The 25,333-nt window shown below is 36.9% G+C and overlaps 2 protein-coding genes across 4 annotated transcripts in view; both read left to right on the forward strand.

Annotated features, from left to right (window-relative positions):
• LOC137405292 (centrosomal protein of 162 kDa-like) overlaps positions 1–13,708 on the forward strand; it is a 33,636-nt gene extending 19,928 nt beyond the window's left edge. The window contains exons 19-25 of the mRNA XM_068091521.1: positions 977–1,181; positions 6,135–6,335; positions 6,503–6,630; positions 6,795–6,902; positions 7,039–7,155; positions 8,312–8,461; positions 13,067–13,708. Of these exons, the coding sequence (XP_067947622.1) occupies positions 977–1,181; positions 6,135–6,335; positions 6,503–6,630; positions 6,795–6,902; positions 7,039–7,155; positions 8,312–8,461; positions 13,067–13,327 (1,170 nt within the window). The 3' untranslated portion in view covers positions 13,328–13,708. The remainder of the gene's footprint in view (positions 1–976; positions 1,182–6,134; positions 6,336–6,502; positions 6,631–6,794; positions 6,903–7,038; positions 7,156–8,311; positions 8,462–13,066) is intronic.
• An 8,056-nt stretch (positions 13,709–21,764) lies between these two features.
• The window catches only part of LOC137403791 (uncharacterized), a 29,033-nt gene continuing 25,464 nt past the window's right edge, over positions 21,765–25,333 (forward strand). The window contains exons 1-2 of one of the 3 annotated variants that reach the window (XM_068089837.1): positions 21,765–21,893; positions 22,700–22,784. In XM_068089837.1, the coding sequence (XP_067945938.1) occupies positions 22,745–22,784 (40 nt within the window). In that variant the 5' untranslated portion in view covers positions 21,765–21,893; positions 22,700–22,744. The remainder of the gene's footprint in view (positions 21,894–22,699; positions 22,785–25,333) is intronic. The other 2 variants (XM_068089835.1, XM_068089838.1) reach the window with 2 other exon arrangements.

Below are 25,333 nucleotides of genomic sequence, written 5' to 3' on the forward strand. Positions count from 1 at the left end.
GTGACAAAAACGCCGTAGGTTAGAATCCCTCTTCAAAACGGCTCAAATGGGATGTACTTGAACACGATGTGCTTCTGTTTACACTTTCATGCAACCTCATTCGTCGCAATATTTTCACAAATATACTTCACAGATTCAATAAAACCCTGTCTATTGTCCTTACGCGTCTATTTCATCATCATTGTAATGCTGTCACTTTGAGCACTGATATCTCAAAACCTAGCTTCAAAGTTAAATTAATTTTTTAACCTTAGCTCGAAGGAGTGCATATGTCCTCTGATAAACATGAAGAGCCTGTTGGTCAGCTGTGATAGTCAAAAAATGCTGCAAAAATTGTTCACGCCATTTGACAGGAAGTATGGGTCACATCATCAGGTTACGACTAGATGATTAGACAAAGCTGAAACGAAACTGTAAAGTAGCGAGCGTCTATATTTGATTAGGGTTTTTCGGTAGAACCTGAAATGTTTGTCATAAACTAGTGCTACGAGACATTTTATATTGAGTTTTTTATTGGCCTTTCATTTCGCGTGATAACATCACGTGTCAAAACAATAACCACGTCAAGTTGAGTACGTCATCAAAATAAAGGGATTCCAACCAACCTTTCATGATGGTTGCGATTAACCGTTCGTTTCTTAGCTTTTAGGAGTTTGTAATCACATTTCCACATACTTTGCACCTACAACGCAGCAGAGTAAGACATGGTGAATCTTTTCATACCAAATAACTGTAATGTGAATTTAACCTGCATTGACTGTCCGAGTGTCTTGTTTAGCTCTTAACCTGCATTAATTGACAGTGTCATATCCAGCTTTTAACCTGCTTTAACTGTCAGTGTCATGTCCAGCTCTTAACCTGCATTAACTGTCAGAGTGTCATGTCCAGCTCTTAACCTGCATTATTTATCAGAGTGTCATAAGGGTATTTGCTACCTATCAAATGGATACCAATTTATCCTGTACTACTTTGGCAGGCCTTGTACGAACAGAGAATAGAGGAATTGGAAAAGGGTCAGAGCAGGGGAGATAAATCAAACGTTAATAGACATACCACAGTCTACGCTTTAGAAAAAGATCTGCAGGCTGCTAAAGAACAGCATAAGAAAAAACAAAATGATCTTCAGTTGACTATAGATAGTCTGAGAGAGGAGCTGACGAGGCTTCAACAAAAAGATGCAGGTATTTATCGCTATATGAGTCTATTATCTCTTTACTGTACCTACATCATCAGCTACATATCCTTAGATTTTACCTACAACATCAGGTGCCTATTTATGTGCCTTACTTGTAACCTTACTTATAACATTAGGTATCTTTCACTATATTTCATCTACAACAGGGGTCGGAAACCTATAGCTCTCGAGCCATATGCGGCTCTTTTAATGATAATATCTGTCTCTTCGATAAATCAATGGAAAAAAATCCACAATTTTTGCTGTTAATTTAATTAACATAATACAGTAGACGCTCATATAACATAAACCTTCTATAACGTAAATTCCAGATAATTTAAAGTATTTATGTGAAGTTTTTGCTTCCTATTACGTAAAAAATTTCATACGTGAAGCGTCAATTCAGGCAAGTTCTTAATTTAAATTTGAATGATAATCTATCTCGTTGCACTTGTGAAAGAACATATATACAATATATATACAATATATAGATACATATATACAACTTTTATGACATTCTAGTTTGTCGATAGATCAGCAAATGTGTCAACAATACAGAGAATAGGTAGCTGCGCAATTGTTAATCAATACTTACAGGCGATCGATCGTCTTCAAGTATTGTTCACAGGTGGGGAATAGGGGGGGGGTAGGGTGGGGCATGCTATACCTTGTGTGCATGCTTGGAAGATGGATGAATAGCAGGCAGCTGCCACGGTTACGACGTCGGTCCACCAATCCGAATGTCACGAGTTAGAGTATTGTCGAAAGTTCTCTTTTATCCTAACCTTTACCCTAGACACAGATAGACGACCAACAGATAGTATCGATTTTTGTAAAATATTTAGTTGTTTTCCTTTCTGATAGACGTATAAAATCTTGTTATTAGTTTTACTTTGCAGAGTAAAATTTACTGTTTAGAAAAAATAAGCAAATCGTTGTAAATAAACATCGAATTTATTTTGTTTGAACATCAAACAAAATGGTTTGTTAGTTAGTTAATACAAAATGAACGAACAAAATAAATCCAATTTTTTTTATACTCTAAAATTGCTCAAACATACTAAATTTGTTTCTAGAGTTCTTTTTCCATTTTATGTTTTTGATATTCTTGGGTTTTTGAGACATTTGAGACTTTTGGCTCTCTTAGTCAAAAAGATTCCAGTACCCTGATCTACAACATCATCTGCTGATTCATTCACTCTACCTACAGTTTGACATCAGTTACATATCCATATACCACGCCTATAGCTTATCTATGACATTATATACCTATCTCTATCTCTCCACTTTTATATCAAGTACCTTTCCTTACCCTAGGACACTTACATTATGTATTCGCGTCATCTAACTTTCGCATTTTCGCGGAGTCATCCTCTCGCGAAAATTTCATGAGCGAAACTAAACTATCATAACGAACAAGCCAAAACGGCGAAGTTAAATGGCTTTATTCATTGATATCCACAATAAAATCGTCATAATAGAAATGCAGGTAATTGTCGTGTGTGGTTGGCTCAATGGGAAATTTCTGGTAAACTCATTATATAGCTAATACACCTACTGAGCAGCAGGCCTGTATTACATAGTTGCAAGTTGGGGCGGCCAATGTTAGGCGACTAGTTATGAATTTCCGGGGGTTTCGAGGAGGGGGTGTAAGCCCCCAACAGGTTTCTTTCACGTAGGGCCTCAACCGGGCCTCTAATGTAAAGTTTTAAAAATTTTTATCGGAAAGTATAAATATTTTTCTATTACCGGTATTTGAGATTTGTTACTTTTAGGTAATGTGACTACCAGGACGTTTTTAGATTCAAATATGCTAAACTTGACTGCAGTTAGAGCGCTCAGAAAAAACTTATTTTTCTTTTGAGCGTTTCAACAAAGATCAATTTTGCCGATTTTATTTTAAATTCATCCGAAGGTTTCCTCGCTTTCGATAGGCCATTGCTAAGCGGATGTTTGGTAAAGCTTCACCTTTTGCAAACCTTTTTAAAAATTGTTGACAAGAATATTTTGCCAATGATGATAATAATGACGCCTAAGAACTACTAAAAGTGGATGTTTATCTCCATGGCTTGGAATAAAGTGATATTCTACAGCAATAAAAATCGTCCCCGTAGCCGTTGGGCATATAACTGTTCAAGTTAATGACGTTGAGGTCGAGTTATCTAAAGCAATTTATCATCGCTTGGGAACGGACCAAACTAATCCGTTCGAGTTAACCAAGTGTTCGAGATAAAATTTTACATTTTATCCGAAGGCGAGTTATTCGAGTTTGACTGTACTTAGCCACTGAAAAATCCTAAAAAGTTGGGGCGGCTCAGCCGGCCAGCCGCCCCAGGGAATACGGGCCTGCTGAGCAGCATGGCAAAGCATATTAAGATGACAATATCAGTTTAGCCAATTAATTTGTAATTGATGAAGATGAAAGTCTGGTAGGTGAAGTCATAAAATTGAATAATAATTATTGTAGTGATGAATTTTATTACCAATCAAAAACAATATCAACCCTCACCAGGTCCAACCATGTTATACAGTTCTGGTTGCGAAGTTGGTTGTTATCTATTTTCTTCTTTTTGGGGTTTGAGTGTGAAATTCATGGCAGGAGGGACCTAAACGTCATTGATATTCCAAGAAACGAATGGCAGCAAGTGATCAAATTGAATTATCGATCTCATCCACACATTTCAACCTGCGGTTTAAAAATACAAACTAGTCCCAAATTGAAAATTTTTTTATTGGCAAACTGGACCTGAGGAATGTAATCTGTGTTTTCACTGCTTTTATTTTCACATCACTATATTTTCGCACTCATCAGTGCCGCGAAATTAAGTTGCAGCGAAATTTTACTCTGTGTGCTACTCACGAAACAAAATACTAGCGAAATAAGAGTGTCCTAGGGTATATTGCATCTGCAACACCAGGTATTATACTGTACTTATCACTCTATCTATAATATCAGGTAGTACACTGCACCTATTACTGTACCTGTAATATCAGGTAGAGTTGCCCCGATTTTGGTGTCGGAATCGGTATCGGTGCCGATATGAGTGTCAAGTATCTGAATCGGTATCGGCCGATCTTTTCTTAAAAAATCTGAACCTTCCGATACTTTTTACAGATCAACCATTTAGCAGAAAACTGTATTTTAGCCTGCTATACTAATAAAAAATCATCAGCTGTAAGCTTCTTACTTTTACTTGATGAATTTCAGGCCTGCCACACAATTTATTTCATGTCTATAGCCTGATCAATACAGCGAAGGAAACTTTTTAGCCAGAACGTAAACAAAAAGTGTGGTATTTCCCAATTACAGCGATAGGTTTTATTGCAAGCAATCACGAACAAGATAACAAAAGTGGGAAACAAGAACGCAGTGTAATATTTCTATTTACTAGCATAACGAAAGTAATTTAAACAGTCGACGCATAAAGTTATCCATCACTCTCTTGATCCTGACGATACAATGGATCGTTTGTATTGTACAAAAAACGGTAACCCCAGTGGCGTATCGGTATGTAGCCTGTCCTCCAACATCTGTTGCAAGGGAATCCCCCTTCAGTACGCTCGGCTACATTGATAATGATGGAAGAAAAGAGACGTCTTACTGAGATAATTGAATCACTAACGGTTTTTAAAAGAAACATTGATTTGCTCTTAACTTGTACAGGCACAGCAGTTCATCCAACAATAGAAGAGGGACTTCGTTATCACAGATAGAACTGTACCACTAACAGTAATTACCTTTATTTACAAATTACAAGAAACATGGACTGTTTTGTTACTACATGCACGGTATGTCAGTATGTGAATATGTATATATTTTTTCCATAAATGCAAACAAATAAATACAATAATATTCATGTTTTCTTTGCATTATGTTTGTATTTGCATAATAAAATGAGCTACTATCTATGCAACACAAAAGATCTGAATCGGTATCTGAATCGGATTATTTTTCAATTAGGATTATAGTATATCGGATCGGTATCTGAATCGGCTGGTGAATTTAGAATCGGGGCATCTCTAATATCAGGTACTATACTGTACCTATTACTGTACATATAACATCAATTACAATACTGCACCTATCACTGTACCTATAATGCCAGGCACCTAATCATATACATGTACATCACTTAGAGGTTTATACTCTGTCACAGCAGTTGTTACAAATACATGTACAAATACATAGGCCTATACATTGCACTCATCAAGTTTCTGCTCAGAAATCTCCAACAGCAGTTTTTTGCCGATCTCATCGTTTACCCGGTCAGATAAGCCGCTATCAACCATTTTTGGTAGCTTTGCAAAAAAAGTTTGATAGAATACCAAATATTCCCATTACTTCAGAGGTAATAAAATAAGGAAATGTGTTTATGAGTTATGAGTCGATTTATAAGTTTATTGGTCAGAGTGACTATACTTGTTGCAAAAAATGCTACAACAGTAACACTTTGCTTTAGATCATATATTGTGGTTTGTGTTAAGTCTGCGCTCCTCTCACGGAAGCACACAAGGGGGGGGGGGGTAGGGTGGGGCATGCTATATCTTGTGAGCATGCTTGGGAGATGGATGGATATCTGGCAGCTGTCACTGACTGCTGTAGGAATGATTATTTTAGTAGGTGTAAAGGCTGCCTAAAAACTTGTTCCTCTTCAGTTTTCAAAAATTCCCCTAAACAGTAATTTGCACACGGGTATTTTCTAAATTATAGCCAGCAGCATCTTCGTGATGTCAAGCGAGGAAGAAGAGCTATTTGGCTCAGCAATGAATCACTTATAGATGCTGTGAAGTTTTAGTAATCATTCTCTGATCATTTGAAGGAGTCCACTTTTCAACATACCGGTGCCAATGTGCATTGTAAATACAAATGTACATGTATATGGTAATGTAACAGATTGTATACAATTGTTACCTTGTATAAGACAACGTATTACAAAGTTGCTTGTATCTCTTTGTTAAGCTGATCTCAAATCAGCCACTCGTGCCCTGAGACAGTCTAAAGAACAGAGTCAGTCACACAGTCATGAGTTGGAGGTACAGCTGCAGCAAAAGATGGAAGAGATTGCCTCGCTGCATGGCGTGGTTGACCGGCTTCAGAAGGAAAAAAGACAACTCCTAGTGGAGCTAAACCATGTTCAGTCAGTCAGTCCTAACAAACCTGGTAAGACTGATTTTACCCTAACATGATACTAGCTACAGAAGTGGACAGGAGCCCATCTCATACAATCGTCTATGTTTATTTTGTTGAGATCACTACTCCTGAAGTTGCCTTCTCTTGTGTACCATTTCGATATGCTAGTAAAAAAACTAAGGTTTTCTTTATTTTAGATGCTGTCAGGAGCCAGCAGTCACCAAAGAAGTCGGTTGAAGGCAGAACAAGAGTCATAACTGGGGATAGACAGACTGATGAAGACTTAACTCGTGTTGTGTCTCTAAATAAACAGCTCGTTGTCAAGGTTAGTTTTTGCCACAAAATAGTCGAAAGAAAATTAAACTGCGGTGTATAAATGCTGAACGTTTTTTAGATGCTTTGAATGTCTGGAATCTAAGCGTAGCATTATTTTAGCTCTAAGGTTTATTCTCTCTTATGAATAAATAGAGTTAATGCTATTTATCTTAGTATGAAGAAGCTCAGATAGAGGTGTCACAGCTGAGAGTAAGTCATCAGAGGCAGTTGGCAAAGTTGGAGTCAGAGATGAGGCAGCAGCAATCAGACACACAAGCTCTGGTAATCTTTATAGCTGAGAGAGCTAAAACACTGCTTCATTTAATCACTGGTTGCACCGCCTTGAAAATACCACTTTCCAAAAGATTGGATAACTTGTGGTAGATGTTGGAACTGTATTATGTTTTTTATGGCGTAGATGAAACGTAAAGAGCTAGAGCTTGGCAGAGAGGTGGAGCAGTTGAAAGCGAGGCTGGCTGTCAAGCAGTCTGACAGTGAACTGAGCAAGTACAAGAATGAGATAAGCAGCCTTGAGGTATGACCAAATAAATCTGTGTCAATCTTGGTGAGCTTTGTTGGCTGGTCAGTTATTTGGGTGAAAAAGACGCTGTGATTTCCACAGACACTACATGCTAAGTTTTTTTAGTTCAAAACTTTGTTGTTAAAATTTGATTAAAATCTATAACAGCGAGTCAGTTAAATTTATAATTGAATAATATTCAACATGGGAAATATAAAATATAAACTGCTAACAACTCCTTAAAATCTCTACTTCTCATTCACTATGTTTCCATGACTACACTATGTTTCCATGACTACACTATGTTTCCATGACTACACTATGTTTCCATGACTACACCATGTTTGCATGACTACACTATGTTTCCATGACTACACTATGTTTCCATGACTACACTATGTTTCCATGACTACACTATGTTTCCATGACTACACTATGTTTCCATGACTACACTGTTTCCATGACTACACTATGTTTCCATGACTACACTATGTTTCCATGACTACACTATGTTTCCATGACTACACTATGCTTCCATGACTACACTGTTTCCATGACTACACTATGTTTCCATGACTACACTATGTTTCCATGACTACACTATGTTTCCATGACTACACTATGCTTCCATGACTACACTATGCTTCCATGACTACACTATGTTTCCATGACTACACTATGTTTCTATGACTACACTATGTTTCCATGACTACACTATATTTCCAAGATGTAAACAGCAAAAGCCTGCAAGTCAAGCGAGTTTTGTTACTTTCAAATTTTTATCGAACTTTTCCTGCTTACGAACGAAACGGCACTTGCAAATGATACGCAGAAAAAGCTATTCTATTTTAAACAGTTCCATACTTCAGTCGTTTCTGTTTCAAAAGTGTGCTGTTAAGTGAGACAGGAGTGAGCTGGTATCCACATCGGGGCATTTGATAGAATTCCATATTTTTATTAACAAAGCGCCTGCATTAACCCACAACATGTGAATGTTCATTGGTACACTTATCGCGCTGTAATTCAACGGGCACACAATTCCAAGTTCACGTAATCAGCACAGTGGAAACAGTGATTGTTGCAGCCTACCCGAATAGTGCTAGGTCCTTCTAGTTTGTTATGCTACTAGTCTAGTATGATCATAACACTCTTTCTCTCTCAACTCTCGCAGACACTTGTCGGACACTTAAAGGAAGACAGGCAGAGATGGCAGCATGACACTGAGGAGTTGTCTGCTTTACGTATACGGAACATAACACTGGATTCTCGGATTAAATGCTTAGAAGACCAGCTTGAAGATGCTAAGGAGACCCACTCCCCTGTAAGTGAAACTGTGATTTTACACCCCTGTCAGTAAGTGTAGCGCTGTACACCCCTGTCGGTAAGGGTACAACTGTACACTCCTGCTAGGAAGGGCACAACTGTACACTAATGTCAGCAAGGGTATATATAACAGTACAACTCTGTCAGTAAGCGTATGATTGCACACCTCGTCCGTAAGGGTACAACTGTACACCCATATCAGTAAGGGTATGACCGTGCACCCCTATCAGCAAGGGTGTGACTGTGCACCTCTATCAGTAAGAGTATGACTGTACACCCCTGTCAGTAAGGGTATGACTGTGCACCCCTGTCAGTAAGGGTATGACTGTGCACCCCTATCTGCAAGGGTATGACTGTGCATCCCTATCAGTAAGGGTACAACTGTACACCCCTATCGGTAAGGGTATGACTGTGCACCCCTGTCAGTAAGGGTATGACTGTGCACTCCTATCAGTAAGACTATGAATGTACACCCCTGGCAGTAAGGGTATGACTGTGCACCCCTATCAGCAAGGGTATGACTGTGCACCCCTATCAACAAGAGTATGACTGTGCACCCCTATCAGTAAGGGTACAACTGTACACCCCTATCAGTAAGGGTATGACTGTGCACCCCTGTCAGTAGGTCCTTTATCATACATGTACCTGGCTGTACTTAAGCTATGACTGTAACTAAGGATATGACTGTACAATTCCATAAGTACAGCCATGACTGTACACTTCCATAAGTACAGTCATGACTGTACAATTCCATAAGTACAGCCATGACTGTACACTTCCATAAGTACAGTCATGACTGTACACTTCCATAAGTACAGTCATGGCTGTACTTATGGAAGTGTACAGTCATGGCTGTACTTATGGAAGTGTACAGTCATGGCTGTACTTGTGGAAGTGTACAGTCATGGCTGTACTTATGGAAGTGTACAGTCATGGCTGTACTTATGGAAGTGTACAGTCATGGCTGTACTTATGGAAGTGTACAGTCATGACTGTACACTTCCATAAGTACAGCCATGACTGTACATGCTTGCAAAAGGTAATGGACATTGCAAACATCTGTAAGTCCCTCTGTATGTCTAGTAGCCGCTATACACCTAGTTATTGGAAATGTTGATGTAGAAATGGACTCTACTGTAAGCACTACTTTTATGAAGGCATTATTGTACTAAGTTAATAAAGATGTCAGTAAGTGAAAGCCTCGTCGCTAATTGTGTTATGTTTGCAGCTTATTCAAGTGTCGTGTCGCTGCCAGTCAACCAAGGCATAAAGCTTCCTGGCTGTAGTAATTTGTTTACAGATACCAACTAGTTGTGTTTTTAAAACTAGAAAAGCTATAAAACTGTATGGCCTGACAGTGAGTCATCATATCAGGCCTGATCAGTGTTTTAGAAGTTTGCATGATATGAATAAGGCGATGCTACGGCATGAAGTTCACTATCTGTATTATCGTGAAAGAATAACAGCTGTTTGCTTTGGCTTATAAACTGCCAAAAGCTGCTAAGCGCTTTACAATTTTGGCATTGTGCCATGGCGGGTCCAGGCATATTTGAGCCACTCGACCCATCAAGCCTGTGAATGTGACAGGCGCCTATCCCCTTGTGTTCAACCCACCCTCTCTATTTCCTATAGCTTCTATTTCTCTTCTGTTGATTCTACTTGGGAACAACTCACTCGGACTTGAGTACCCTGTCTAGTCAACATATCATAAAGACAGATCTGTGAATAAAAATATCCAAGCTATTTCCGTGTTATCAATTTTTACATAGTTTCCGTGATCTTTAAACCATAATGAGTTCTCCATCCCTCTGATTTGTCACCTAATAGTCTTGTTTCAACACACACACTCTCCTCTCACGAGCTGGTACTATTGGGAGGTGGTTTTATGATTTGGCATTAATTTTCATGGAAGCACTGTGCAACCTCAACATATGAAGTTGATTTATTCCAATATCTGTTTTGTCTGTTAAAACCATAGCATTTTAAAGCAAATGTTCCCATAAGAATACACAGTATTACGTTTAATTTGTTCCACAAAGCAATAATAGATGCTCTAAATAATTATGTATAATGGTAAAACAAATGCATAATATGGAAACATGCGGAAAACTAAGCATGAAACCTAAAACTAAATTATATGGTGATAATGATAATCAGTACAAATAAGTTTGTATTGTCACTCTAGCCTAGAGTAATGATAAAATGGAAGTGCAGGCTTGGCAATATGTAGGTGAGACGGTGGAGGTACTTATAAACCTTTGCCTCATAACTTACTTTAACTTACGCTAGATATATTTTAGCATACAATAAATATAGTTTAACTTACACTGATATAGTTTAACTTACACTGATATAGTTTAACTTACACTGATATAGTTTAACTTACACTGATATAGTTCAACTTACACTGATATAGTTTAACTTACACTGATATAGTTTAACTTACACTGATATAGTTCAACTTACACTGATATAGTTTAACTTATACTAGATATAGTTCAACTTACACTGATATAGTTTAACTTACACTGATATAGTTCAACTTACACTGATATAGTTTAACTTACACTGATATAGTTCAACTTACACTGATATAGTTCAACTTACACTGATATAGTTTAACTTACACTGATATAGTTCAACTTACACTGATATAGTTCAACTTACACTGATATAGTTTAACTTACACTGATATAGTTTAACTTGCACTAGATATAAATTAACTTACACTAGATATAAGTTAATCCACACTAAATATAGGTTAATTTACACTAAATATAATTTAACCCACACTAGATATAGGTTAATTTACACTAGATATAGGTTAAATAGACCAAATTGATATGCTTAACTATTATTTTTACAGTTAGTATAATATCTACCCACTGTTTTCACTTTTTCATACAAAACTTTAATGTTTCGAGAAACTTCAGATGTGTTGGAAATGACTAGGTATAGCCTATCATGACAGATATCTGCTCAAATTTTACATCTTGTGTCGGAGGTTTCACATGTCAAAGCGAAAGTTTGCTCAAATTTTACTTTGTATGTTGAAGAATTCATATCTGTGATTATAAGTTGAAGTTTAACTAAGTTGGCGAATAAAACATTCGCCTGACATTCTAAGGTACAGTTGAAAGTCTTTGACATTCACGCGCTCGATTTCTGGAGGCCATGCAAGTGCCAGATCATGGCTTCTCCTATATGTGGAATGGCAACCCTGAATAAATAGCCTTTGTTCCTTGTTGTGAACTACCAGTATTTGGGATATATGATAGCTCAATTCTCATACTAAAAATGCATAAGAGTAATGTATTCAGGAAGGTTTATCATTTAAAATCATTTTAAGACACTATTTTCTATAACTATCTCTATAACTGTAGTTTGGGTAAACACTAAAATTTTATGGCCGATTTCATTAAGACTTCACACATATGTGCTCTGTGCCTTCCACCAAGTCGCCAAAATATGTGGTCTTAAAACTCCATCTGGTTCCTGGGAACTAACTTCTTAAACACCCACCTGCAGGCTATCTTGTTGAGAATGAAAGAACTATCAGGCAATGCCAGTGCTTACTCCTAGTATTTACTATATGATAAGACCAGCGCCAGGAAAGATTGCGATTGTCACTATTGCTGCGGTTCCTCGTATCTCTATCAATGAATCTTGTCAGCTTCTGCTCTTTTGTTTACCACAGTGGAGTATCAGCAGAGTGCTGACAGAAGAAGTGTTTATCTCTCCCATGTATAAATAGCGCCATTCTGTAGAGATTGGCTGGGTGTCTATAACTATAGAAATATACAACGGATTCTTAATATTACTGAAGTGTTATTGTTATCTGTCTCTCTATAATTCTTAGCTAATCAAGTTGAATTAAAACATTTTTTTCTGTTGATCTGTTCAGATTGCTTGACTTCCTCTGTTAAGGCAGGTTACTCTGGGTAAGTTCAAGATGCAAGTTTTGATGTTAAATCTCTTTAAAAAATTGTCAGCTTTTGATTTTCTAGTTTGTATCAGTCAGTTGTTTATCTATGATATCAGCAGTCATTTGTTTATCTATGATGTCATCAGTCATTTGTTTATCTATGATGTTGACCAATAGAATTCTTACAAACCAGCCAATGATGAGAAAGAAGACATAAATTGTTTATTTATTTTTCAAATTTGGCCATCAATTAGCCAAGAGAGTGGTGAGTGGAAATGGCCATGCAGTAGCCTTAGAAAATGAAAGCAGTAATTAAAATTTGTCATTGGTTGTTTAGTCAGTTCAAACGGGTGACAACAACTCCACTCTCAGCTTCTCTCTATTTACAGTACGTGTCTAAGAAAGTGGTGATATCATTACTCTTCATCTAGTTCCTGGTGGTTTACTCTTATAATCTCAGACCAACCAAAACTTGGCACACATTATCTTTAGCCTATTCTATGACCATCCCTTTATGACAGCATATGTATTGCATATGTATTGTGTATTTAGTGCATATGTATTGCATATTTATTACATATGTATTGCATATTTATTGCATATGTATTGCATATTTATTACATATGCATTGCATATGTATTGCATATTTATTGCATATGTTCTGCATATTTATTGCAGGAGATGAGGCACTTTGAGAGATTGAAGGACAAGATATCGAGCATGGAGGAGAGGTTTAGCGCGAGAGAATCGGAACTGAAGAGAGTTATAACACAGAATCAAGTTACTTACCACGAGGACTTGAGACTTGAGGTGCATAAGTGGAAGAGTATTGTCCACTCAAAAAATAAAGACATTGAACGTTTCCGGGGGGAACTAGACTCTATACTTGGCATTCTCAAGGAACTACGTCGCCAAGGGGTGACAATTCCATTAACATGATCTCTCAATAATCGTTAGGGCATTAATGCCAGATGTAATCGAGTCACCAGAACTAGGAGTATGTGTGCAATATGGAGTAGCCTTTGTTTCTTCCACCACTTGTCATGGTCTAGGGGCTGTTTCAGTAATGCTTCCATCTCAATGGAAGTATAGTTGAGTAACCACCAGGTAGGGAGGAGCAGTTTTTGACTGTTTTGTACACTAATGGGATCGAAACAAGTTTGATTTTGAAAATCCTCAGACTTTCAATGGTTTTTCATTTGCTATAAGATTTCCTGCTGGTATAATTTTTTCTTTCGATGAAAAGCATGCGTGTCTCTAGGACTTCCTCTATTGGATACTTCAATGTGACTGACACATTCCTCTGCGCTCTTCCATGTGCCACTCATCTTAAAACATTGTGTTTAAATTATGATAACACTGAAAGATTTGCTATTAATCAGTGCTTGCTTTATTTTAGAACTAAACAGCACTTTTTTTTGCAAAGATTTGTAAATAAATACAAAACATAATGGTTTTAGTAAATAAGTAAAAAATAATAATTGGTTTACAATGATCATTGTGTAATTGTTTGATAGATTCTCTGTATTTCTAGGCAGCATCATGGATCAGCACGTAAAACTGATGAGGTTACAGCTAGTTTAAAAACATATTTATTATCTACAAGATGAAATTTTGATAGGTACAAGTCGAGTGCACCTTTAGTCACACAGAAACCAGCTATTGTTGTATTGCATAGATGCTCGCAAAAACATAGAAGAGGTATGATTCATTATACATAGCAAGAATTCACAACAACCACTAGCTGCTACATTCACATCCGTTGACAGACATTCCATTCTTGCAATGTACAAATGTAGAAATTTACCATCAAAATTATTTATTCACTGTGAATATTTCACATTCCATCGGTGTGTATTTGTAAGTGTTTAGCGCCTGTCACAACCAATTGGTGGTTGCAGAGAACGCAAGCAAATTGCGGGGTTGAGAAGTTACATGACAAGATATTTATAATTACAATCATTTCATGGAGCATACCTATATTGTCACCTCTGCTATTATATAAAACTAGTACCCAGACAGTCCAGCGTGAGAGATCGGCGTGTGTAATAAATATGTGGACAATTATTCATGAATATGGAAGGAAGATTGATTGGCATAGATAGTAGTGTGCTTGGTTGAGTAGCCGAGTATCCAGGTTTGGTTTCCGAGCGGTGCAATCTTTTTTGAGTTGGGCTTCATCTGTCAGTTGACTGACACTCACGGACTGCTGCCACATGCTAAGAATGCAGTATCTTAAAACTGGAAGAATCTCCTGACGAAATAAAATTATCTAGCGAAAGAGAATATTTGTGATAAGCAATAATATGAAAATCAAAGCTCTATTGATAGTAATTTCATTTATATTAGTATACGGGCAATATTACTACGATATTAGTGAGAGATCGTCATGTGGAATAAGTATGTACACAGTAATGCATAAATGTGGAAAGGAGATTGACTGGTGTAGATAATAGCTACTTGGCTGGGTATCCGAATATCCGGGTTTGCTTCTCATGCGTGCTATTCCCATGTGAAGCCACGCTATTCCAATCAATAGCATGGTTTCAGGCGGATGCACACGGCTCTTATAGTAAAGATACAGTAAAGATTCTGAAGTTGAGTTATACCCAAGGACTATCTTATGTTGCTTGCAGCTGCCCTGTATATATGATGTATGTGTATAACATTTGTATTACAATTAAATTCCCCTCACAATTGTAGAAGAATGATGATGGTGTTTGTGATATTGATGGTGAGATGAGTCATAAGACAGTATGTGATAAGCAAATACCTCTCAAAGCATCTTTAATGATCATAGCCAAAAATTTATTTAAGTAGTTGTGTTTGTAGGCTATGATAAGAGACTGCATGCCGTGTTATGAGTTTGTTTATGGAATGCTAAAGATGTTTTCTTGGTTAGTCTATGGGTCACTTCTAATCGATAGAGTAGTCACTGTGTTGATCAAATCATATATTTTAATAGCAGTATGTAGAAGATAACTTCTAATTTATGGATGTGTGTAAGTCTAATGATTGGTTATCATGTTCCTTCAGTCGATGAATCACACCTTTTCATTTGTCGACTGAAAAACAAATGAACCTCTGAGAGGTACGTATTTCTCCTACTCAACAATGTCAAACACTCTTATTTGACGTACCATGGCTGCATGATGCTCCATTAAACTTGGCTTGAACCAAGTTGATTTATTTATTGAATTATTTTTGAAGTAATCTCCCATCTGCAATGAAGACTAGTGTAATCGTCGCACAATATAACAAAACTACAAACATATAAGTTAGCGATTCAAATTTATAGCATTCTTGTCTTTTAGTAGAGCATCGAGTTGCATTTGAAGACGATGAGCATTGTAACAGGAAGCTATACCAACAGGATTTGTTCCTCAATAAGTACATGTGTGTTTCTTTCATAAAGCAAACTTTTCCTAGTGTTAAATTTCATTATACAAATCCTGACTTCACCTCATCCTAATTCAATTCACTGATTTCGATTGGATAAACCTATCCTTAATATCTTCAACGCTCTCTCAGCACTTTACTGTTTCAAATATTTTACTAGTGAAATCTCAAGTTTGAATAGCGAGTTGTTCAGATTGATATTATATAAATGCCAACGATCCATCTGCGCTAGTCTGAAGTTAAGCTGCCATTTGTCAGGTGATAAATACCCAGGTTCGGTCATATCATTGCGTGTTGAGCAACACAGTGAGTTCCTATGTGCAAGCATTGGTTGATATACGGAAGTCTTAACAAGTTATCAGTTTTAGCGTCAAACGCATTTTTCAAATCTTAGTTTGTTTTATAGGAGAGAACAGGTAATAAGGTATAAATCATTTTAATATTTCAAGAGTATTTCATTGTTGTCTATCTGATTGTTCCCTCCGCGCACAAAAGCCATCTACTGATCGACCCAGTTCTTCGGCAAACTTGTGATGATTAACTAAAGTACATCCATCATGCCGAGTTCACCCAAAGATGAATCTCCAATGAAACATTTTAACAAACTCGCTTGAGCCAAAATGATGACTCTGTTAAGGTTTCATGGGAATCAAGCGACGTTAGAGTTCGCAAGAGCCTTAGGGAAGAGGAGCCATATGATTGGTTAGTTATAGCTTTTGTCGACTCCCCATCAAATCTATGCTATTGGTCGATTGTTTACAAGAAAGTAATGAAGTTCAGGCTCATGCATAATATAGCTTGCATTATCATTGGCTGAGTCGATGAGTCGGACAAAACGACTAAAGAAACTTTGGTACGGTGTGGTCTGTCAGACAAAACTAATTTTTCTCTCTATTTTAAGGCGCGGCGAAGTTTCGTCCTTGTGTCAACTAGAGATTAGGATACATGTATTTTTCTATATGATAAGCTAGCTCATTTCTACAAGCCTTCACTCAGAACATAAAACAGGTTCGTGTACACTTAGTGGTTGAGTACAACTTACTAAGGCTTATAAGACGACTTGCATAATATCTAATTTTTTGTGTGTAATTAGGTGAATCTCTTTTTACCTTCTGTTGTAATTATTTAAAGAGATTTTATTGCAAAGTTGGGTCTCCAACTCATCGGGTATATTTTTATTTTTACCACATCAGAATTATTTAGGTAACACTCCGCAAATCACAAGACCTTAAGAGGCTTTTGCTCCTATCATAAGTGGCGCTTCTTGCGACCATAGTTGAGTCACTCGTTGCACCTCAACTTAGAATTTAAATATGCTCATCTGGTATTTATCAGGCTATTGTTTTACGGCTTGTTAGGGATTTACTAGGGGAAGGAAAGCCTGCCTGCTATTGCTCAAGAGACACCTGCCCAGGCCAAGCTGAGAGTAAGTATTGAATATCAGCCTGTAGCTAGTAGTGAGGTAAGGCTAGGTAAGGCGGTAGTTAAAGGCTGTTAGTGTAATACTTGGTGGCTGATCGCTGCCAGTTGAAAGGCTAACGAGAAATTTCTTACAAATCGCTTTGTCTGAGCAACAAAAGGTTTGAAAACTTTACATCCGCGAAAGCAGTGATTAGCCGTTTGGCGCGTTTAGCCTATGTTCATTATGGCATTCATAACAAGTTTCAGCATGTTGTTGTTATATTGAAAGCATCTCTAGTGGCTAAGTAATTTTATCAACAAATACACTTCTTAATTTTAAAATGTATCAGAAAAAGTAAGCCAGCCATTTTTCTGATTAAATGGAGTAAAACAAAAATCTTTAAGATTGGCCTTCTATACTCATGGTACTGATGTCTTGGTGTCTTTAAGATTGACCTTTTATACTCATGGTACTGATGTCTTGGTGTCTTTAAGATTGACCTTTTATACTCATGGTACTGATGTCTTGGTGTCTTTAAGATTGGCCTTTTATACTCATGGTACTGATGTCTTGGTGTCTTTAAGATTGGCCTTTTATACTCATGGTACTGATGTCTTGGTGTTTTTAAAATTGGCCTTTTATACTCATGGTACTGATGTCTTGGTGTCTTTAAGATTGGCCTTTTATACTCATGGTACTGATGTCTTGGTGTCTTTAAGATTGGCCTTTTATACTCATGGTACTGATGTCTTGGTGTCTTTAAGATTGGCCTTTTATACTCATGGTACTGATGTTTTGGTGTCTTTAAGATTGGCCTTTTATATTCATGGTACTGATGTCTTGGTGTCTTTAAGATTGGCCTTTTATACTCATGGTATTGATGTCTTGGTGTCTTTAAGATTGGCCTTTTATACTCATGGTACTGATGTCTTGGTGTCTTTAAGATTGGCCTTTTATACTCATGGTACTGATGTCTTGGTGTTTTTCTCGACTTCATAATACATGTACAAAATATTTTAGCCATTGAAGAACTTCTACATGATGCCAACAGCGCATCATCGTATATGCTTCTAATTTTCAAAAAACTCAGCAAGTCAACAATAATAGATCATTTCTCAAGTGCTTTTGTAAGATTTTTAAATCTTTCAAGTCTTTTTATGCTTGCTTAACTGATGGTCTTTTCTGGAATTACAATTTAAAAAAAAGCAGACATAGTTGGTAATTACATAGCCACACATAGCCATAGTCACTAATGCTATAGGTCAGCCACGGATTAATGCTTGCTCTGACAGGCCATATCAACAGGCTATATCAATCACAGGCTATATAACACGTAAATCAACTGATAATTTAGTCAACTAACTCTTTTAGTGGAGGGTACTAGATGGGGTTTGGAGCTGTTAGACTGTGAGCGATGACTAATAGAACTGTAATAAGTTGACTAGTTATTGAATCCTTTTTCACTACTAATAAACTAGTAGTATACTCACACATTCAGTCTTTAGACTTTTACTCTGCTAAACAAATAGTATCGGTAACCACTTCAGCAATTGTCAGTTCCCATTTCTCTACAAAATACTTAGTGTTGCCATTACTAATATTCTACTGCCATATGTAGCCTACTCAGGTGCAACCTGAGGTCCATTATGCTATTCAGCCTCCCTGAACTTGTTTCTGAAATGTAGCTGCGCTTTCCCTCGCTTGTCTATCAAATAGGTAACCTGCCCTCCTCCACACCTGCCCATTAAACAGCTAACATGTTTTCCCCTCACCTGTCTATCAAACAGGTAACCTGCCCTCCTCCACACCTGCCCATTAAACAGCTAACTTGTTTTCCCTTCACCTGCCTATCAAACAGGTAACCTGCCCTATTTGCACCTGCTCATTAAACAGGCGAGCTGACCTCTCTGCGCCTGCCCATTAAACAAGTGACCTGCCAACCTCTCACCTGCCCATTGAACAGGTCACCTGCCCTCAACCCACCTGCCCATTGAACAGGTCACCTGCTCATTCAAAAGGAAGCAAATGGGTCTCTTAAATTAGATTCTTCCTTGGCCTGAAATAGTTAAAGGTTTACTTGCAACAAAATTCACATTACAGTCATTTGGTATCAAAAGATTCACCATGTCTTACTCTGTTGTGTTGTAAGTGCCAAATATGTGGAAAGGTGATTACAAGCTTTTAAAAACTCAAAAACGAACAGTTAATCGCAGCTACACGAGACCGCCGTAGTTTGGATTCTCTTTCCAAAACGACTCAAATATGACGCATTTGTGAGAGATGGTTTCTGTTTACACTTTCATGCAACCTTATTCGTCGAAATATTTTCTGAAATATACTTCACGCATTCAATAAAACCATGTCTATTGTTCTTACACGTCTGTTTTATCGTCATTGTAAGGCTGTTGTAATGCTGTCACTTTTAGCACTGATATCTTATAACTTACCGCAAAACTTCATTTAACTTTTTAACCTTACCTCAAAGGAGTACATATTATTGTCTGATAATCATGACGAGCCTGTTGGTCACCTGTGATAATCGAAAAGTGCTGCAAAAATTATTTGCGAAGTATTGGGTCACATGATTAGATTACGACTTGCCAATTAGACCAGGCCGAAAAAGACTGTAAAGCAGCGAGCATCTATATTTGATATGGGGTCTTCGGTAAAACCCGAAGTGTTTGTCATAAACTAGTACTACGATAAGTTTTCTATTGAGCTTTGTATTGGCCTTTCAATTCAGGTGAGAACATACGTGACAAGACGATAACCAAACTTCGTGGCTACGTCATCGAAATAAAGAGATTCCAATCTACGGCAGCTTTTCGTTTTTGAGCTTTTAAGAGCTTGTAATCTTATTTCCACATATTTGGCACTTACAACACAACAGAATAAGACATAGTGAATCTTTTAATACCAAATAACTGTTATGTAAATTTTGTTGCAAGTCAACCTTTAACATCGATTGAGTATACTTCAAAATATATATGTCGTAATACATATTTCATATAATATAACAGATATTATGTAGTATATATAATGTGTATTTTATATAATATTAGAAACTATAGAAAATTTGTAATATATATATACTATAATGTAACAATATATAATGATATACAATATATGGGATTTAATATTATATAATATTGTATATATTACATAGGCTATATATAATAGTATATATAATAATTACATAATAATATTATATACAATATTTTACATAATGCTATAGAATATATATATATATATATATATATAAATTGTTTCCTCACCCCTGATACCCCATATGGGTGGTAAATTCTGCTCTAACTCGGGTCTCCTACCAGAGACCTGGGAGTTTGAGCACTCGCCTCAAGATCTTAGCTGTTCCCATTAGCGCACTTTTCTGCAACTCACCTGAGTAGATTGTTGTTGGTATATATATATATATATATATATATATATATATATATATATTGGATAGAATATATAGGTCTTGCCTATATATCTTATATATACATGTATACACAAAATAAGTGTTTGGAAATGTTTGAGGTCTAAAAAGAAAGCATAATACTAGCTAAATTAGCACCGACTAAAACTTTACCAAATATATACTTAAACAAAAGAGGCTGTTATTAAACACAGACGTGTAAGTAATGTAAGTAAGTAATGTGCACGTATGACACAAACATGTAATGCTGCAATTTTTGGTGTGATCAAAAATCATATCATCACAAATGAGTGCAAACTATTGATATGGGTCACCTGAACTTGTGTACAAATGTTGGCGCGTAACCATCAAACTCGCTTATCTCTTCTTATACATTATAAATTTAGCTGATGGTATCTTATCAAATCTTGAGCAATGTATTGGGGCCTTTATCATAAAATTGTCAAAGTGTTGGCTTGATCGCTTCACCCTCACAAGTTTAGCAAGATGCACCATAAAATATAACTATTCACAACTTCTTTTGGTAAATAATGTGAAGCATTAGTATTTGATAAAGTAAAGTCAAGTTTACTTTATCATCTTCTGTCCACACCAGTCTTGCCTCGTGTCATTCAGTATTATACTTAATCAAATATTTTGTTGTTGTCCATCTTGCAAAGTAAAACAACAGTTTAGAAGCCGTTAGGCGCCATTTTGCTAACAAACTTGAGAAGTCTTGAATATTGACAACAGGGGGTCAAAATAAAGTATAATTTAAATGGTTTGTTTTCTCTCTACAAACTCTGTGAACTCGGCAAAGCTCGTGTTACTAAAATGTTTCAGAAAAAGTTTCTGGATTGTTTCTATGGTTTAGCTTATTATATGAAAAAAACTGTTATCAGAGTTTACTTCTATGCCACATTATTCATCATCGGTTGTTCATATCAGTTGTTGCGCGTTCCGGCTCTCGATTGCGGAGAACGATTATAGATAAGTTCGTAGCTATTGACAACGATCCAATTTCAGCTGAGCCAATCACTTTTTTATTTTTCAACTCGAAAGTGGATTGGATCAATCCGAGCTATTGAAAATAGAGTTTGCTAGTCTATATTCAATAAACCTGTCTCAGTAACTAACGCACGCCTCGGTAAATTGTATGTTATTAGGCTATACGTATTTGAAGAGTGTGTGGCAGTGCTTGTATAGATCTAGAGTACTACACCGTTGGTAGCTGCCTTGTCGTTGTATTATATCTCTCATACGTAACTTGGAGCATACGTAGTTAGATGGTAAGTCAGTATTTTTTGTTCAAGTATGCAAACTATGTACACATATTTTGTCATTTTTCTAATTTACTAAATGTATACGGTAATTATCAGAGCGTGAATTACCGGAACTCATTACATGTATATGGATTTCTAAGCATTATAATATGGCAGATTTCGCGTTTATTGTGCAACGGTAACGCTGATAATAACAGCGAAACAAACATTCTGTGCGGGGCATGTGCTATTAGTATAATTATCTAGCTTCTGGGATTCCTGCACAGTTCTTCTACTCTGCTTCATCGTTAGTTTTATTATGAATGCATTTGATTAGTTAATTAGTGTAGTAGTACGACTAACGTGTTGATTATTTCTAAGCCGACTCGATTTTTCCATTAGTGGGGTCTTTCGGCTAGTGAGCTAATGGCTTCGTAAACATCACACAACACAAGCGACGGAGAGTGAGTACTGATTTGCTTAAATTGTCACCCCTAAGGAACTGGCCACCATGACGACTCAATATTATTGCTATTTTGCCTCATTGGTTAGGAAAAATTTGTAAAGAATATTTTGACACATTTTGCTGTTTTTACAAAGATTTGTAATAAAGTGCAACTAGTCAGTATGTTTACACGCACAATTGACTAATTTCCGATTCAATTGTATTGCCAATTAGGATGTATAAGCCTATTAGGATGGAACACAAATCATTTAGCAACAATTGATCTGTTTGTTTGTGTAGTTTTTCATAACTAGTAAGGCACTTGTTATCTGAACTCTGTTCATGTTGCTATATCTGTGTTTTATTTTGATTTGTGTTTTTGACATAGTAGCCTACACGCCACAGCCAACTCGTGCCTCTTTTCAAGCTTCACATGATGTTCAATACTGCTGTCCTACTTTTCACTTTTGCAGGTGAGATACAATTTCTACTTTACTTCTAGCAATGTCTAACAATAGCAGTTTTAGAAATGCATGAAATTTGTGTGAAGTAATTGAGAAGTCTAAGATGATTGATTGCTTAAGATATGATGTGATAACGGTTGACAAGCGTAAAGTAACTGCGCACGCATATGATGCTTGTATGGGGTGATCGTTCCACTCTGACTCATTCCATTAAAGCATAGCTTCATTCAGCTGGTATAAGAGAGGAACATTTGAGCCGCTTGAGGTCAAACAATTTCAAATCGCTCAATCTGGCATCTTCAAAAGCTGACAGCAGACATGCCTATACTTATTGACTTTGTAAATGCCCGATTGCCAAGATAGTAACTCAACAATTTAGCTGAAGCTTCTGGCAACAGAAAGCCAAAATTAGAAAATGATAAAGGAACAGTTGCAGTTCTAGCTGTTTGGGCAGAGAGCAGCTCAAATTCTATCCTAGTTTGATGATATAGTTTTAGTGAAAGCAACCCTCTATTTTTTCTCTACCTGTTCATTGACAATTTTCAGATTCCTTGCAAAGTGAGGCATGGGTGATAAAATATTTAAAAACATCCATTCCCTACAAGCGGCTTTCACTTATATGATTAGAGAATGGCCATAAAAAATCCACACACTCGTAGCATAGGTCATACGCATTTTTTATACACCAAATGCTTGATTACGGCTTTGTAATATCATACTAGTTACACAGAGATGGTCAGCTTTGGAATTATCTACTATCACTTAACCCTATCTCACTCAGTTATCATGTACTTTTATGTACCATAATCACGGCCTACACTACCATAGTTCTTCTGCAATTGTGAGAAGTTCTAGATCGGAATCTGGATGCCATACATTAATCCATCACATGCTTTCTACATAGGGTCTTCGGGTAGGGAGCCCAAAACTGTCTTAAAATTGATATCGTGGCAAAATAAACCTACAAATACCAAAAGCGATATTATTCTCTCGAGATAGTGATGCCTCGATTGAATAATCTAATTGCTAATGCAAATACATGCAGGTTATAATGCTAATGCAGCTTTCACTGTCATTTTACTATGCTGGTTCATTTGCTGCGAATGGCAATCTCCCACACAGTTCCCTATCTACCCGAGTCGCCAAATCTGTTTTGCACCCCCATACATGCCGTAATGCCGGAGTCGGACTAGAGTCAGAACTATATCTCAGTTCTGTATCAATCGATAGTTCTGTATCACTTGAAAGTTCTGTATCACTCGATAGTTCTGTATCAATCGACGCGATCCTATCTCTTCTCATCTTGAGTCACTGTGCTGCTCTGCCTTCCTCCTCACTATCTTCCCACAGTCTCATCATAGAACTATAGAACTACTCCCACAAACATCTACTGAGGAGGCTGTGTTGCAATTCCGAACACTTCTATAACTGCAGTTTAAGAATAGGGATCTTGGCAGTGTTGTGCTGTTAGTGTTATACTTGGAATCATTTTTGGAGTCGTTCTAAATATTTGAAAAGTTATCTTACTTGCCTGCCTTCAGACTGCCACGGTTGATTGCAAATCAATGGTATCCCATTAACTTTTGAAGCCAAGGCAATCTAGTTAAACCTCTGCTTACAAATTTTGTGACCTACATCGTAACCTTCTAGCAAATATTTTACTTTACCTGTCTAGCAGTTTGTAATGCTTGAAAATTTTGAAATTGCTCAAGTGCAAAAGACGATAAAAGTTATCTAAGACAAGTTAATGAAAACATCTCTTAGTTTAGTTATTACCACCTTCGCCTCCATACCTACTCTACATGCGTGTTTGCGTATTTTTGAGGTATTGTAACAGTGAAAACTCCTCTTTATTGGTTGTTGCATTATTAGTTTAATCTGTTGTATTAGTTTATATAATAAGTCGGTATTAAGCCTGTCTCTTTGCTGCATTTACTGCCAAATTATTGTAGTTTTATGCTACGAAACATAATAAAAACGCTTTTAGATGTCCTATCATGCCCTAAAGGGATATGTGCAACAAAACTAGCAAAAAATATTTTTCGCTGAATGTCGTACCGCTAAGTCTAATTCGTATCCATAAACATGGAATTATTCTGTATATGCGTTTCTCCCCGACAAGCGACCGATCCTGAAATAACCGATTACAGGTAAATTAGTCCAATAAAACACATAGCATACAACAAGCGCAGTCATAAGGTTTTCATTCAGTTATCATAGCCTTGAATATTACAATATTTGTAAATTTCTTGGGTCTTTCGTCGCTATACATCCTCAACTCTCTGTCAATATACCCTACCTATTTATGCGTACCCTCATGTACCCATTTAAAGTGGAACTGACTGTATTCCCCTACAATTACGGAGGGGTGGGAAGGGGGTAAAAGTGTAACCCAACTGCGTATCCATACACATAGGCAATCTGAAAGGAACCTTTTAGTCTATTCTCATTGGAATAATTGCTCAGTGTTTGATGGTTTTAACATATGATTTTAACGTATGAAGCTGTACTTGGAACAAATCAACTTCACGGTGCAAAGTAGAGTGTCAACTGGAGAA

This window comes from Watersipora subatra, chromosome 9 (assembly GCF_963576615.1).
Source record: "Watersipora subatra chromosome 9, tzWatSuba1.1, whole genome shotgun sequence".
Classification (NCBI taxonomy): domain Eukaryota; kingdom Metazoa; phylum Bryozoa; class Gymnolaemata; order Cheilostomatida; family Watersiporidae; genus Watersipora; species Watersipora subatra.